The following is a 14,722-nucleotide window of genomic DNA, read 5'->3' as shown; positions in this document are numbered from 1 at the left end:
ACATTACAAATAAGACACTATCACTCAGTAAATGAAACTGGATCAATTGGCTGTCCGTATGGAAAAAATGAAATCACTCCCTACCTCATGCTCTATGCAAAAATAAATTCCAGAGCTATTAAAGATATGAAGTGAAAATTTATAAGAATGTATAGAAGAATGTTTTTATGATATCGGAACTGAGGAGGATGTCTTAAAGCACAAACCATCGTAGAAAAGATTGGTAGATTTGACAACATTCAAATTTTAAACCTTTGAACAAAAATGAAACAAAACACTACAATCAGAAGGAAAGACAACCCTTGAATAGGGGAGAAAATATTTACAATACATACAATTGACAAAGGATTAACATGTAGAATATATAAAGAATTCCTACAAATCAATGAAAAAGACAAAAAGAAAACTGAAAAGAATGCATACAAATCAGTGAAAAAAAAAAAGAATGTCCCAAAAGAAAATGTCCAAAAGATATGTACACTCAATTCAAGTAAGGGGAAATTAGGATGGCAATAAGTGTGACTAAATTTTTATTCGCAGTGATATTAGAAAATGCAAATTAAAACTCCAGTAAGATAGTATTTTCATGAGATTGCCAAAGATTTATAAAGTCTGATTATCCCTAGCATTGGCCATTGACTGGGGATATAGGAACTCTCATACAGTGCTAGTGGGTACGTGAATCAGTACAACTGCTTAGAAGAGTGGCGTTGCAGAGTTTAGTAAAGTTGAAGGTATGCCCAACTCTACATAAAAATGGAACTCTGTTCCATTTCAAAGGGTATGTTTGACACTTGCTTGTAGAAATGTTACTGGGAGACATACAGTGGTGGTTATTGCTGCATTATTGGAATAGGAAAAATTAAAAATAACCTAAATGTTCTACACAGGGGAATTGATGCATTGTGGTATACTTATATAATGGAATACTATATAGCAGATAAAATGTGTACATATATTCTCAACATGGATAGTGTGTGCATGTGTATGTACACATACATATATATTTTCTGTGTAGAAAGTATATATGTGTGTGTGTGTGTATATATATATATATATATATATATATATATATATATACACTCAGTATAACATGGAAAGTTCTTTGACTAGTGCCTAAAAAAGTTCAGTAAATACGGTTGAATCAAAAAATGATGCTAGAGCAGGTCCTCCATGCGGCAGCATCTTTGTTGAGCAGGCTGGACCTTGAGCCTTCCTGCTTTCTTCTATATTGTTGATTCCTCTCTCTCCTCTCTAGACTATGTGCTCTTCCAGGGCAAAGGTTTATCTTATTCCTAGTTATATTCCCTGGCTGTAATTGTTCCTGGCCTAGAATAGGGATTTAATAAGTGTGGTGAAGTAGTTAGTGAATATTGCTTGTTATAACAATGCCCTGTTAAGAAGGTGCTTAGGATCTGGAGTTGCAAAACCTAAATTCTCCTGTCTTTTAGTTGTAGGACTTTGGGCAAATTTTTTTTTACTTCTCTGAGTTTTCTAATTTCTAAAGAAGAGTAAAGCCTGTTCTGCCTAAATCTCAGAGAGCATATTTAAATGTGTTATGTGAATGTAAGATAGACTTCTAATATCATTACACCAGTAAGGAAAGTATGTGGTTGCGGAGTCACAGTGGGAGTAGCTGAGCTATGTATTCTTAGCACTGTCTACGTTCCTTTTAAGAGATATGTGAGCAATCTGTGTCCCAGAGGAGTCATTATTCCTTTTTTATTATCTTTGGAGCTGGTTTACCAGCCCACTTTTCTCTTCTTGCAAAGGGAGATTGGCCCTAAAATAGCCAGAATTCTGGTTTTTTTCCAAGCCATGAGAGCAAAACTCTGTTTCTGTCTTTGGCAGCAGAACTATGATTCATGTCTGAAGCATATCTGTGTGTATAGAAGAAAGGAGAAGAGAGAAAGTCAGGAAATTCAGCTGGTTTCCCAAGACTCTGCAGCTCCAGTTACTTTCTGTTGAGAACCTGGATAGTGTGACCCCCAAGCAGTGGGCACCTTGGTGAGCCCAAGTACTGATAGACCCTGAAAGCTTGACCATCTGAAACTTTCAGAAGAAAAATCTTAAGAAATCACTGAAAGATGTATGTTGGCACAATGGGTCATAAAAGCAGAGCTGAAATAAAAACTTTGATATTTTGATGGGTTAGCATAACAAAGAACTTTGCTTAACAATAGAATACCGTTCCATATATGGATTATCAAAGGTAGTTTTGCCTTACTAGATGTAAAAAAGTGAGTAGTATAAACCCAGATAAGGGGAGAGGAAGGGTGTTTCAGGCAGGGGGAATGTGTGCAAAGGTGTGGTGGTGGAAGAGAGCTTGGGGGAATTGGTAAACCTCAAGCTACTCAAGTGTAGAATTTGATGAGAGAGGTAGGCATGGAGCAAATCACTGAGGGCCTTGTAGGTTAGGGAATAGCAGAGTGACCATATCCCCTAAACCAGGACACTCTTGGAAGTGAAAGGGAGATCTATTCATTATTATGCCAGCACAACAGGAATAGTCCAGAACTGTCCCCAGGCAAACCAGGTCATATGGTCACCTTATGTGAAGGTGAAGAAGAGCCATTGACATGGTTAAGTATCCTTCAAGGGAAGGGAGGTTAAAATAGATTTTAGGCAGGAGGCTTGGACAAATCTGAATAATAATCTTTACTGGAAGGGAATGAGAGAGCTGGGCCAATTGCTAGATGAGGATGTGTAATTGGAAATGATTGTTGTTAAAGAGAGTAAAGACTTGAGCATGTGTAAATACAATTAGGAAAGAGCCAGTAGAGAGAGAGAGAAGTTGAAAATCGGTAGAGTAAGAGACCTGAGGAAAGGTGATAGGGGATGGAGCCCCTTTTCCATTATGATGGTGGAAAGGAAGCAAGAATGGGTATAGAAGCAGATGAGTCTTCAGGTGAGAGGGCATAGCAGGTTTAGAATTCCTACGCAGTGGCTGCTTAGGTTGTTGTCGGGCATTCAAGGAAAGTAGAGGAGGTTTCAAATAGCTACAGTGGACAATGAGAGAGAGACTAATAACAAGACAAGGGTGCCCCCATCACCACTTACATTTAACATTTTCTGCCACTCTAGTGGCAGTCTTAAACCAGGCAGTCCTAGCCAATGAATAAAGCAAGAAAAGAAATATAAATTATAAGGATTGCAGTAGAAGAAATAAAACTGTTATTGTTCACAGCAACTTAATTGAGCATACAGAAAAATCCAAAAGAATCTACAGATACACTATTAGAACTGATAAGTGAATTTAGCAAGATTACTGGATACAAGGTCATAATATGAAAATAAATTGTGTTTCAATATACCAGCATCTGGTAATTAGAAAATGAATGTTTAAAATAGAGAATGTTTACCATAGCATCAAAAACATTAGCTACTTAAGAAGAAATATTAATACAAGTTGAGCAAGACGTCTATTCAGAAAACTATCAACATTATTGAAATTAAAAAGACCTAAATAAATGGCAATCCCAGTTTGCTCCCAGTCAGTCCAGTCAGTAACCTATGTGTGTGTGTGTATAACTTGTTCAGCTGACTCTAAAATTTATAAATGGCCAAGAATACCCACTTGTGATTCCTGCCTTCTCAGCCAACAAACAGACCCCAGGAGATTTGGTGACTTGCTCTCACCTCCCACTTTCAAGAAAATTGGCTACGACTATGTTGATGCTGATCTATAATTTATAAAGGCCAAGAAAAAAAGTTGGAGGACTTACTCCACCTGATATCTAAATGTAAAGGTTTCTAGAAGGTAATATAGGAGAATGTTTTCATGGCTTTGGGATTGGAAAAGACTTCTTAAAGAAGACACAGAAAGTGCAATAAAGCGTAAAATCAATACATTATACTACGTTAAAGTTAAGAACTCTTCATGAAAAGACAACCTTATGAGAATACAAAGGCAGTCATCAGGATGGGAGAAGATATTTGCCTCATTCATAAACAGTGAAGGGTTCATATCCAGGATATATAAAAAGTTCCTACAAATAATTAGAAAATGAAAGTTCAGTTTTATCAATGGACAAGAAACTTGAACTATTTCACAAGAGGACATTCAAATGGCCAACAAATATTAACCTCTCTAGTTATCAGGGAAATGGAAATTAAAACCATTCTAAGATACCACTACTTGGCAGAATGACTGAAGTAAGAAAGTGTTAATGAAGATGTGGAGCAGTATAAACTTCTGTACACCACTGGTCGGCGTGTAATTGGCACAACCACCTTTGAGAACTGTTTTACAGTGTCTATGTGGCATATACATACCCTATGACCTAGAAAATTCACTCCTAGATTTGTATCTAATAGAAGTACAAGCATATATGTATAACAAAAGATCTGAATAAGAGTGTCATAGCAGCATGATCTAATACCCTAAAACTGGAAATGACATAAGTGTCCACCTACAATGGATCTGATAAGTAAATTGTGGATATCCACACAGAAGAATACTATATATAGCAATAAAAATGAACAAACTACTGGTACATGCAACAACCTGGATGAATTATCTAAACATTATCTTGGGTGTAAGAAGCCATATAAAAGAAAATATATTGTGTGAGTCCATTTATATAAAGTTCAAAGACAGACAAAACTAATTTGTAACGTTAGAACTAAGGATAGTGTTTACCTTAGGGATGGGAGGCAGGGCCAATCATTAGGAAAGGTTATAAGGAGAGCTTCTCATCACTGAGCGTGTACAGTTATTGCTTATATGTTACCTTTCAATATAAAGTTGGTTTCAAATGATACAGTATATGTAAAACGCTTATCATAGTGCCTGGCTCATTGAAAATGTTCAGGAACTGGCAGTATTAACATATTGTGGTTTGGTTCTCTGTGATGACAAGGCCTAGGGCAATGCTGTTTACTAGAACTTTCTGCAATGATAAAACTATTCTGTAACTGCACTGCTTAGTTCATAGCTGCTAGCTTCATGTGGCTGTTGAGCATTTGAAATATGAGTAGTCTGACTGAGGAACTTATTTTTTAATTTTACTTAATTTTAATGAATTATTAAAATTTAAATACCCACATGTGGATAATGGATCTCATATTGGATAGTGCAGGTTTAGGGTATTGCCATGGGGAATGAGTAACTGAAGGAGAATGGCAGTGAAGTTTATTTGAGTTGAACAGATCAAGAAACTGAGAGGCCAGAGTGTCAGATGAATTGTGCATCTGTATATTGAAGAATGTTCCAGGTAATGGTAAGACCTGATTGGAGTGGGAGATTCAAGTAGGGTTCCAGAGTCTTCAAAGAAGCCTTTAGATAGAGGAGGAGGAAAGTGTAATGGACAAGAAAAGAATGCTTTATGCCATATAGGGTGTCAAAGGTACTTAGCTAGAAATGTTTCTGAAGCACACGTAGTAATTAAGAGCTATTGAAAGAGAGAGTTTCAAGAAAAAAGTGGTCAGCAGTAGCAACAATGCTTCAGAGTGGTGCCATATGACAAAACTAGAGAGTAGTGAAGTGGTCATGGGAGACCTGTGAGAGTGCAGTTTGGTGCAGTGGTAGGGAAGGAAGCTAGATTGCAGGAGTGGATGAAAGGTTAAGGCATGGCCAATTTCCAAAAGCTCCTCTGTAAAAGCAATGAGAGAGGAGGTGGTAGCTAGAGGGAGATGTAGGGTTTTGCTTATGTTTAACAAATGGTAGGGAATTGAGCTTAAGGAATGACACAAAAAAGTGAAATTGGGGGCTGGCCTGGTGGCGTAGTAGTTAAGTTTGCACACTCTGCTTCAGCAGCTAGGGGTTCACAGGTTTGGATCCAGGGTGCGGACCTATACATCGTTTGTCAAGCCATACTGTGTTGGTGTCCCACATACAAAATAGAGGAAGACTGGCACAGATGTTAGCTCAGGGCTAATCTTCCACAAGTAAAAAAGAGGAAGATTGGCAATGGATGTTAGCTCAGGGCCAATCTTCCTCTCCTACACACAGGCACAAAAAGTGAAATTGCTCAGTGTTTTTTTTTCAGTGTGTAGAGGAAGCGTTGAGCCTAGCTACATATTGGGTCTCTGTGAGGTAAGGAGGAACGGGCTGGATGATGACAGTGGAAAGGTTGGTTGGGCCAGATTTTTAATAGTCTTGAATGGCATTATGAAGAAATGTTGACTTTATCTAATAGTTCATGGATAGCCAAGAAAGATTTTAAACATCTGGGTGTCTCGTAAGAGTCTGTGCTTTGGAAATATTACTCTGGCAACAACAAGGATTGTGGACTAAAAGGTGGACAGGCTGAAGACAGACAGATTGCCTTGTCAAGCAAGAAGTGATAAGAGCCTGAATTAGGCAATTCATAGGATGGGGAAGAGTTGGCGAGTTTGAGATTATAGTTCAGAGGTGGAATGAGCACAACTTTGGGTAATGAATGAGGGAAAACACGTATACAACCTAGAAGTTTCTATCTGAGTTTACTAGATAACTGGTGAACTTACATTAAAGGGCCGAAAAGAAAGAACAGGCATTTGGGATTGGGGTGAGTTATAACAGCTTTGTTGAGATGTAATTCGCATACCATACAATTAATCCGTTTAAAGTATACAATTCAATGTTTTTAATATATTCACAGAGTTGTGCAACCATAACCACAATCAATTTTAGAATGTTTTCATCACCCCATAAAGAAACCCCTACCCATTAGCAGCCACTCCCCATTTTGCCCCAACCCCTCTAGCCCTAGGCAACCACTAGTCTGCTCTTGGTCTCTATGAATTTGCCTGTTTTGGACTTTTCATCTAAATGAAATCATTCAACATGTGGTCCTTTGTGACTAGCTTCTTTCATTTAGCATAATCTTTTCCAAGTTCATCCATGTAGAGATCACTCTGCCTTGTGTTATACTTTCCTCTTTGCAAGTTTTTTCTCCTCCACTGGAATGTAAGTGCCCTGAGGACAGGGACTATTGTTGTATGTTCCAGAGCTGTATCTAGTGCATATTTTTGTATTTAGTTATGACTCAGCAAATATTTGATACGTCATAAGTTAGGAGGTTAACTCAGTTAACCACAAAGTTAACTAGAATGAGCTGCTCCCACACATGCTTACCCATTGAGGTGTGTCTATATTTGGTATCATGGGATAGATAGGTATCATGCCAGTGGTTCTGGTTCTGCCGTTAACTCTTTGTGTGGCCTTGGGTAAGTCATTATACTTTCTGGAACCAGTTTCCTTATCTGAAAATGGGAATGAAAATCCCTGTGCTTTCTGAAACTGAGGAATAACTAAGATGATTCCAGTAGGTAAAATTTGGATAGAGTTGGGTTCATCCAGCCAGCCTTTGGGAAGGAATAAATAAATATTTGGCTCTATTACCTATTTCTCTTGGGATAGGAGTTGTCTCCCTAGTAGTCTTTTTTTCATGGGATTAGATATTTTGGCCCATTGAGTCTTTTCAGCCCCCATTTTCAAGGTCTCTGGTTTTGTGTGTGGCGCACTGCTTCTTTTGTCACCAACCTGGGGCATTTGGCCTATCCCACGTCCCCTAGCTTTTCTCTCTGGAATACTTAAGACATTTATTTCTTAAGGGCACTGACCAGTAGACTCCCTGTTTTGCGTAGCTTCCTGTCTCATCCTTTAATTCCTGCTTTCTTAATAGGCTGCATATAGTCAAATAGAGAAAAATAAAGATTTAAAAGCCACCCTAGGGGCTGGCCCCGTGGCTGAGTGGTTAAGTTCGCACACTCTGCGCTTCGGTGGCCCAGGGTTTTGCCAGTTCGAATCCTGGGCGCGGACATGGCACTGCTGGTCAGGCCATGCTGAGGTGGCATCCCACATGCCACAACTAGAAAGACCCACAACTAAAAATACACAACTGTGTACCGGGGGGCTTTGGGGAGAAAAAGGAAAAATAAAATCTTTAAAAATAAAATAAAATAAAACCCACCCTATTCACCCTCCTGAAACAAACAACTTATAAACGCAGCTCCCCTGCCCCCTTTTGGAGAGTTGTTCATGCTTTTATTTAGAAAACATATACTGAGGGTGTGCTTGAGTCCCATGTGTCCAAATAAATAAAGTAGTCCTTGACTTCCAAGCTGTCATGGCGGTTCAGTAGGAGGCAGACATATAAACAGGTAACAATATAATGTGGAAAGTGCAGTATCAGAAACATGTACTGATGGTTATGGGAGCACCTTGAAGAGGTGATCAGAACAGTGCTTTGAAGCAAGTGTCACCTGGCATTTTCCCACTAACCAGCATAATCACAAAACCGGCCTGATGAAGAGCACCTGCTTTCTTTGAACCTCACAACGACCTGGTGAGGTGGATTTCTGACTCCCATTTTAGAGAGCAGTCTAAAGCTCAGAAAGCGTCAGTGGCTGGCTCTTAAACACAGCTTCTAGAGTCTGCTTCAACGTTTTTCCCTTCCCCTTCGCGTTACATCCATGCCCCTTTGCTAGGTTAGAAAGTACCCATGTCAGGTACTACAATGCCCTGCTATCCCCTCTCCCTTAGTTCTTGCTCTTTAAGCAACACAGATGCCCCTTTTCTGTGTCTGGCCTGCTTCCAGTGTCGTCGTGCATTGAGCATTCCAGGGCTGTAGCAGTAGTGAATATTGCTGATGTCATTGTTTGCCTTATTGGGATTTTGCTCTTTGTTTCACAGGGAGCTGTGATTGGTATAGACGATGAGGACGACAGCACCTTCACAATAACTGTTGATCAGAAAACCTTCCATTTCCAGGGTGAGCTGAAATACGAGATTCTTTCTCTTCATAGTCCCAAATGCTTCTCTCCTTCTCTTTTGGGTTGTTTGCTGGATGACTTGAATGGTTTTGCAGCTGATCCTGCATGAACGAGTGCACAGGAACGTTCTGGATGAAGTGGTACTGCAGGTTAGGCAGGGATTTGTATCTGCAGTGGATACGGATCTGTTTGAAACGACTGTGGATCTGCCTGCAATTGGAGATTAAAAATTTAAAGGATAAAAATCAGTGAAGGGAGAGAGTAATGGGCTGCTGCTGCTGCTGGCTTGTGTTTACAGAAGGTTGCTGATCTTCTTTATTGAGGAGTGTGGTTCTGCTTCTGCATGAAGAGTCTAAAGACTGATTGTGAAGCTTGCAGTGTTTGTCCATGAAAAACTCAAATGTAAATTAAATTGAAGTTAGTGGCAACCTTTGGCTTAAAGGTTTTGCTTTGCTTCAAGAACTACAAGTTTGCATTCATTTCACCTGCATTTCTGTGTCTTGTCTGCCAGCCGTCATTTCTCTGCTGTTATCCTTTCTGTGGTTAATAACACCAATGCCATCTGCCACTGCTATGTTTCAGCATTGCATGCTATGGTTCACCGGTAGAAAGGGTAAGGTACTGTCTGATCATTCTCATTTCATCTTGCTTTGAAAACTCTAAACCAGCAAATAAAGGTCGATTTTAATGATCCTGTCCTAATGTACCTCTCATCTCATAGTAGTGTCTCTTAGCTTTGTTACTAATGTTTGTGTTGTTTTGCCTATCCCAAGTAACCTATATTTTATGTTTAAAGCAGTCCAAGACACTGAGAAATGAGAAGATTTGGAGATGATAGCACTTTCTCTGAACTACGAGTGACAGTGCACTATGATGGATGCTAGGGATACCAAGAGAAATAACTATTACATAAATTTACAGCTTAAAAATATTTTGGTTAGCAAGTCTAACAGTGACCAGATATGTTATATGAGATGTTCAGACAGCTCTTGTCCTTCCTTGCTGGGATAGTGTATTACAGTTATTTTTCTTTATTGTCTTGTTTAAGAAATTGGCACATAGAAATGAAGATGCATCTTATATACAATAAAGACAAACCAACATACTCAATAGTGATATCTCTAATGCTTTTAGGAAAAAGGATCTTTAAAATATTTACTGTGTTTGGTCATATTCATTATTCACAGCTGCTTAACTAATGAATCTCTCCTGAAATTTTCCACTTCATAAAACATTTTAAATCTTATGAAAGCCCAAGGCCTTTATTTTCAGGTTAAGTATATAATGCTACTATGAACTAAAGCAGATTATGCCCACATGCTGGAACTCTTTACTGGAATGAAGTTGAATTCATTTCAAGTAATAGCTGCTGGATGCAGGTGAAGGCTGCAGTGTAAAATTCTCTCCTCTGCAGTTACTAAGGAGACACTTTCTTTGCACTTCTAGAAGCTATATTGTTTGCCTGTTTAAAGGAGAGGAGACTCAGACCTCTAGAGCAAAGACACTTCTACCTTCCGATTTACTTTTAAGTTATTTATATTAAACTGAGTCTCTCCTTTATCAATCCCATATTTATGTGGCTTGCTTATAAAAGAAGAATTCCTTTAATGAATGATTTAAATGACAAGTATAAATAAGAATTATATGTATTCTTTTAAAAGAAGTCTTAGTTCTGAGACTATCAGATTGATTAGTTTATTTTCTACTGTAATAATTATGGAAATCTCAGGCAACATGAGATTATTTGGCTTTTGTAAAGAACTTGATAAGACTCCATATGTTCTTGGCAATAGTGAAAGTTATTTCACATTTATATGACCTTTCTCATAAGAAAGTCTCTGAAAATTTGATAAAAAATTCTTAATGTCTGATAGATCTTATATTCTTGATTAGAGTTGGAAGTAAGTTTGGCTGATATATATTAGCAAATGTTTAAATGTTTTGAAGTTTTTATTTAATAAACCAGAATTTTTGAAAGGAAATGAAGAATCAATTAATGCATCTATAAAACAAATTCTACCCCTGTCAACTGTTATAGGGAAAGCTAGAATTTATTCAGAGACATTCATTTATTCAACATCTATTTTAGATGTTAAGTTCTGGGATACAGTAGTGAACATAACAGATAAAATTCCTTGCCCTCTTGGGTCATTCGTTCTGGTAGAGGAGGAAGCCAATAAACAAGATAAATTAGTAAAATATTAAGTAAATAAGAGAGTGCTAAGTCCTGGGGAGAAGAAAATAAAGCAGGAAAGGAGAAAATGAAATGGAAGTGAGGTTGTGTATGTATTGTATGTATGTGGGGAGGGTGTTGAAATTTTCCAGCAGCCAGGAAAAGACTCATTGACATTATCCCTCAGGTGAAAGATCTGAAGGAAGTGAGGGAGCAAGCAGTGTGGCTTTGTTGGGAGTGGTGGTGGAGAATACTTCATTCCAGGCAGGGGTAACAGTAAGTGCCAAAGAGTGTACCTGCCGTATTTGAAGAAGAGCAAGGAGGCCAGCTCTGGTTGGAGTGCAGATAACCATAGAGAAGGGTAGTGGGAGATGAGATCTGAGAGGTAACAGCGAGCCCAGTCAGGTGAGGCCTTATATGCCACAGTAAGGACATTGAATTGTACTGAGATAAGAAGCCAATAGAGGGTTTTGAGCAGAGGAGCAACATGATGTGATTTTTTTAACACGATTACTCTGGCCTCTGTGTTGAGAATAAAATGCAGGAGGCAGGAACAGAAGCAGGGAATCTAGTTAGGAGGCTATTGTAATCCAGAAGAGAGATGATGGTGGCTCCCACATGGTAGCAGTGGGGGCAGGGAGGCAGTGAGAAGTGAAGCGGTCAAATTGTGCATGTGTGTTTAATCAACTTTACTGAGGTACAATTAACATAAAATGTACACATTATAAAGCTCAGTCAGTATTGCCAAATTTATTTACTCATATAAGTGCTGTCACAATCAAGATATAGAACATTTCTGTCACCCAGAAGATTCTTTTATTCTTTCTGTCAGTCCCCACTCCTAGCCCCTGCCCCTGGACAACAAGTGATCTACTTTCTATCACTATAGATTAGATTTTTCCTTTGGAGAGTTTCACATAAATGGAATCATACAGTATGTGCTCTCTTTTGTCTGGCTTTATTGTAGCTCACCATAATGTTTTTAATATTCAGCCATGTTGTTGCATGTGTTGGTAGTTTGTTCTTTTTGTATTGCTAAGTAGTAGTCTGTTGTATGATATTATATTTTGAAGGTGGAACTGTAGCATGTGAGAAAAAGACAGGAGTCTAGGTTGACATCCACATTCTTGGCTTGAGCAACAAGAATGGCGTTGCCATTAACTGAGGTGGGGAAGACTGCAGGAGGAACGAGTGTGTGTGTGTGGGGGGGGGGGGGGCATCAGGAGCTTAGCCTTGGACATGCTTATAAACAAGTTCTAGATGCTTACCAGACATCCAAATGGAGATGTCAAGTAGTCAGTTGAAGTGTGGCGTTCAGGAGCAAAGTTGAGGCCGAAGAAATAAATTTCGGAGTCATTGGCATATAGATGGTTCAAAACCACGAGAATTTGGGAGTAAATATAGAAAGAAAAGAAAAGAGTTCCAAGTAATGAGCCGTGGAGCACTCCAACATTTATTTAGGGGGCACAGAGATGAGACAGAAGTAGCAAAAGAGATTGAGAAGAAGCAACCAAAAAGGAGGTGAATGTGGTACCCTAGAAGCTAAGAGAGGGTGTCTCTAGAAGGAGAGAGGCATCAACAACTGTGTCAAATGATCTTGAGAGAGCAGGTAAGTTAAGGGCTGAGAAATGATCACAGAATTTAACAATTAGGAGTCTATCGGTAACCTTGAAAAGAGCAACTTTAAGATAGGAGTATAGACAGTGTGTTCAAGTTCTGCTATAAATGGAAGGTGAGATATTCAGTAGTAGCAGGAGAGGAGAATGAGAACAAGAGAGTTTTTTTTTAAGATAAGAGAAATAATAGCATGTTTTTATGCTGTTGGCAGTGATTCAGTAAAGAGGGAAAAATTAATAATGCAAGAGAGCAAGGAGAGAATTGTGAGATCAGTGTCCTTTGAGAAGACAAAAACGGGTGGGACCTAATACACAGCTGGAGCGTTGCCTTTAGCTAGGAGCACGGACATTCATCCATAGTAACAAGAAAACTGGTCAAGTGTATGGAAATTAATGTAGGTAAGTTGTTACCCTCACCTTCATTCCCACTATGGTTTCAATCTCTAGCTGTCCTACATGTCTTGTATCCCGAACATCATTTGTTTATAATCAAAGGGATTGGTGCCAGGAAGAGAACAAACTTCCCTGAGGCAATAGATGATTTGTCATTACCATGATTCCCATTTCTGATAACTTGATATTTTAGATATCTCCTGTTTTAAAGAGATGCCATAAAATTCTCAAAAGAAAGTCAGTTTAAATTAACTTTAGTTTTGAAAAAGAAATACTCTATAGTTTTTTTTTTCTTTAGGCAATAATTGAAATTACAATTTAACATGTTAGAGCTTTAAAAAGGTTTGAAAACTAAAACTTCATTCTATCCTTTTTCAGAGATTAAAAAGAAAACTGAATGAATATTGTATATAAGCTCTTAGCTTTTGAACAAGGGCAAAAAATGACCCCTTTTCCTGTCAGTCAGCCAAAATTGTTTGCCTATAGATTCTTGACGACATTGGGTGGAAAGCAGTTTTGGTATTAGATTGGACATTGAGTTCAGGCATTTATTGTGTATGTAGTATGTGTAACTTCCTGTGCTCAGAATTGAGGCTATACTGGTAAGTGAACCATGATGTCAAGGAGCTTGTGAAGAAGTAATCGTCATGTAATGTGAAATATGCTGTAGTAGTAGAATACGTATAGGGCCCTGAAATAATGGAGAGGCAAAAGAGGCAATCACTGAGTGCTTCACTAAAGAGCAGAATTTTTCTTGTTACCAAATAATAATTTTTTTTTTAAAGATTTTATTTCTCCTTTTTCTCCCCAAAGCCCCCTGGTACATAGTTGTACATTTTCAGTTGTGGGTCCTTCCAGCTGTGGCATGTGGGACGCTGCCTCAGCATGGCCTGATGAGTGGTGCCATGTCACGCCCAGGATCCAAACCTGTGAAACCTTGGGCCAGCGATGCGGAGCTTGCGAACTTAACTACTCGGCCACGGGGCCAGCCGCCCCCCCCCCAAATAATTCTTTTTATAATAATCAAAATTAAAAATTATACTAGTTCTAAAAAATTCAAGTTCAGATTTATATGATGTAAAAATTGAAAGTTCCTTGTCACTAGACTCTATCTTCCTCCTCTCCCTTCTTACCTCCTCTATCTGATGGAGTTCTGAAGATTGAACAGAAGTTTACCAGGCTGAGGGATGTAGCATGTGCAAAGGTATGGAAATATGACACTATCGAATATGTTCAGAGAACTACAAATGTTTGCTACAATTGGAACAGTGGCGGGGAGCTAGGCAGAGGTAGGCAGAGGGCTACATCTAATATAAAAAGGTCACATTTTTATCCTGAGGTCGGTGAGGAGCCAGTGAAGCAGAATTTTAAGCAGAGTGGAGATAGAGTAAGATGTGCACTTTAGATAAATAACTATGATTGTTGATAAGGCCCTGAATGGATTAAAGCAGTGGTAATGGGGAAGGAGAAGAGGAAAGAGACTTGAGATTTTTAAGAGGTAAATCTATAGGAACTGGTGATTGCTTGGAAATAGGAGGTGAGAGAATGAAAGTGGTAAAGGTGACATTCTTGGCTTACTGTTTGGATGTCGTCAACATCTGAAATAGAGAGTTCAGGAGAACAGAAGTGGTGAGGGTCCTCTTATGTTTGTGGGACACAGATATAGATGATGATGGCAGTTGGGTCTGAGTCTGGGTTGAAGATGGAGATTTGTGCTTATTAATGTATTGCTGGTAGGTGGAACTAGAAGTTGAAAATTTGAATGTCTAAGGGCTAGGCAGATTAAGTAAATGAGTGAAGAGTAAAGCTGAGTGAAGACTAGCAATTTGGAGAGCTCATG

At 38.7% G+C, this 14,722-nt stretch overlaps 1 protein-coding gene across 18 annotated transcripts in view; it reads left to right on the top strand.

Moving 5' to 3' along the window:
* Nucleotides 1-14,722, top strand: part of OSBPL9 (oxysterol binding protein like 9) — a 156,064-nt gene that overhangs the window by 40,008 nt on the left and 101,334 nt on the right. For 13 of the 18 annotated variants that reach the window (XR_011537365.1, XR_011537364.1, XM_070609651.1 and 10 more), the window contains one exon: nt 8,621-8,699. The exons of 4 other annotated variants lie outside the window; for them this stretch is intronic. Coding sequence is in view for 11 of the 14 variants with exons in the window: in XM_070609651.1 (XP_070465752.1) it covers nt 8,621-8,699 (79 nt within the window). In the remaining 3 variants the exon portion in view is untranslated. One more of the 18 variants, XM_070609669.1, reaches the window with a different exon arrangement.

The sequence above is a fragment of the Equus przewalskii genome, chromosome 2 (genome assembly GCF_037783145.1).
Source record: "Equus przewalskii isolate Varuska chromosome 2, EquPr2, whole genome shotgun sequence".
Taxonomy (NCBI): domain Eukaryota; kingdom Metazoa; phylum Chordata; class Mammalia; order Perissodactyla; family Equidae; genus Equus; species Equus przewalskii.
This window is presented reverse-complemented; position numbering and strand designations above follow the sequence as displayed.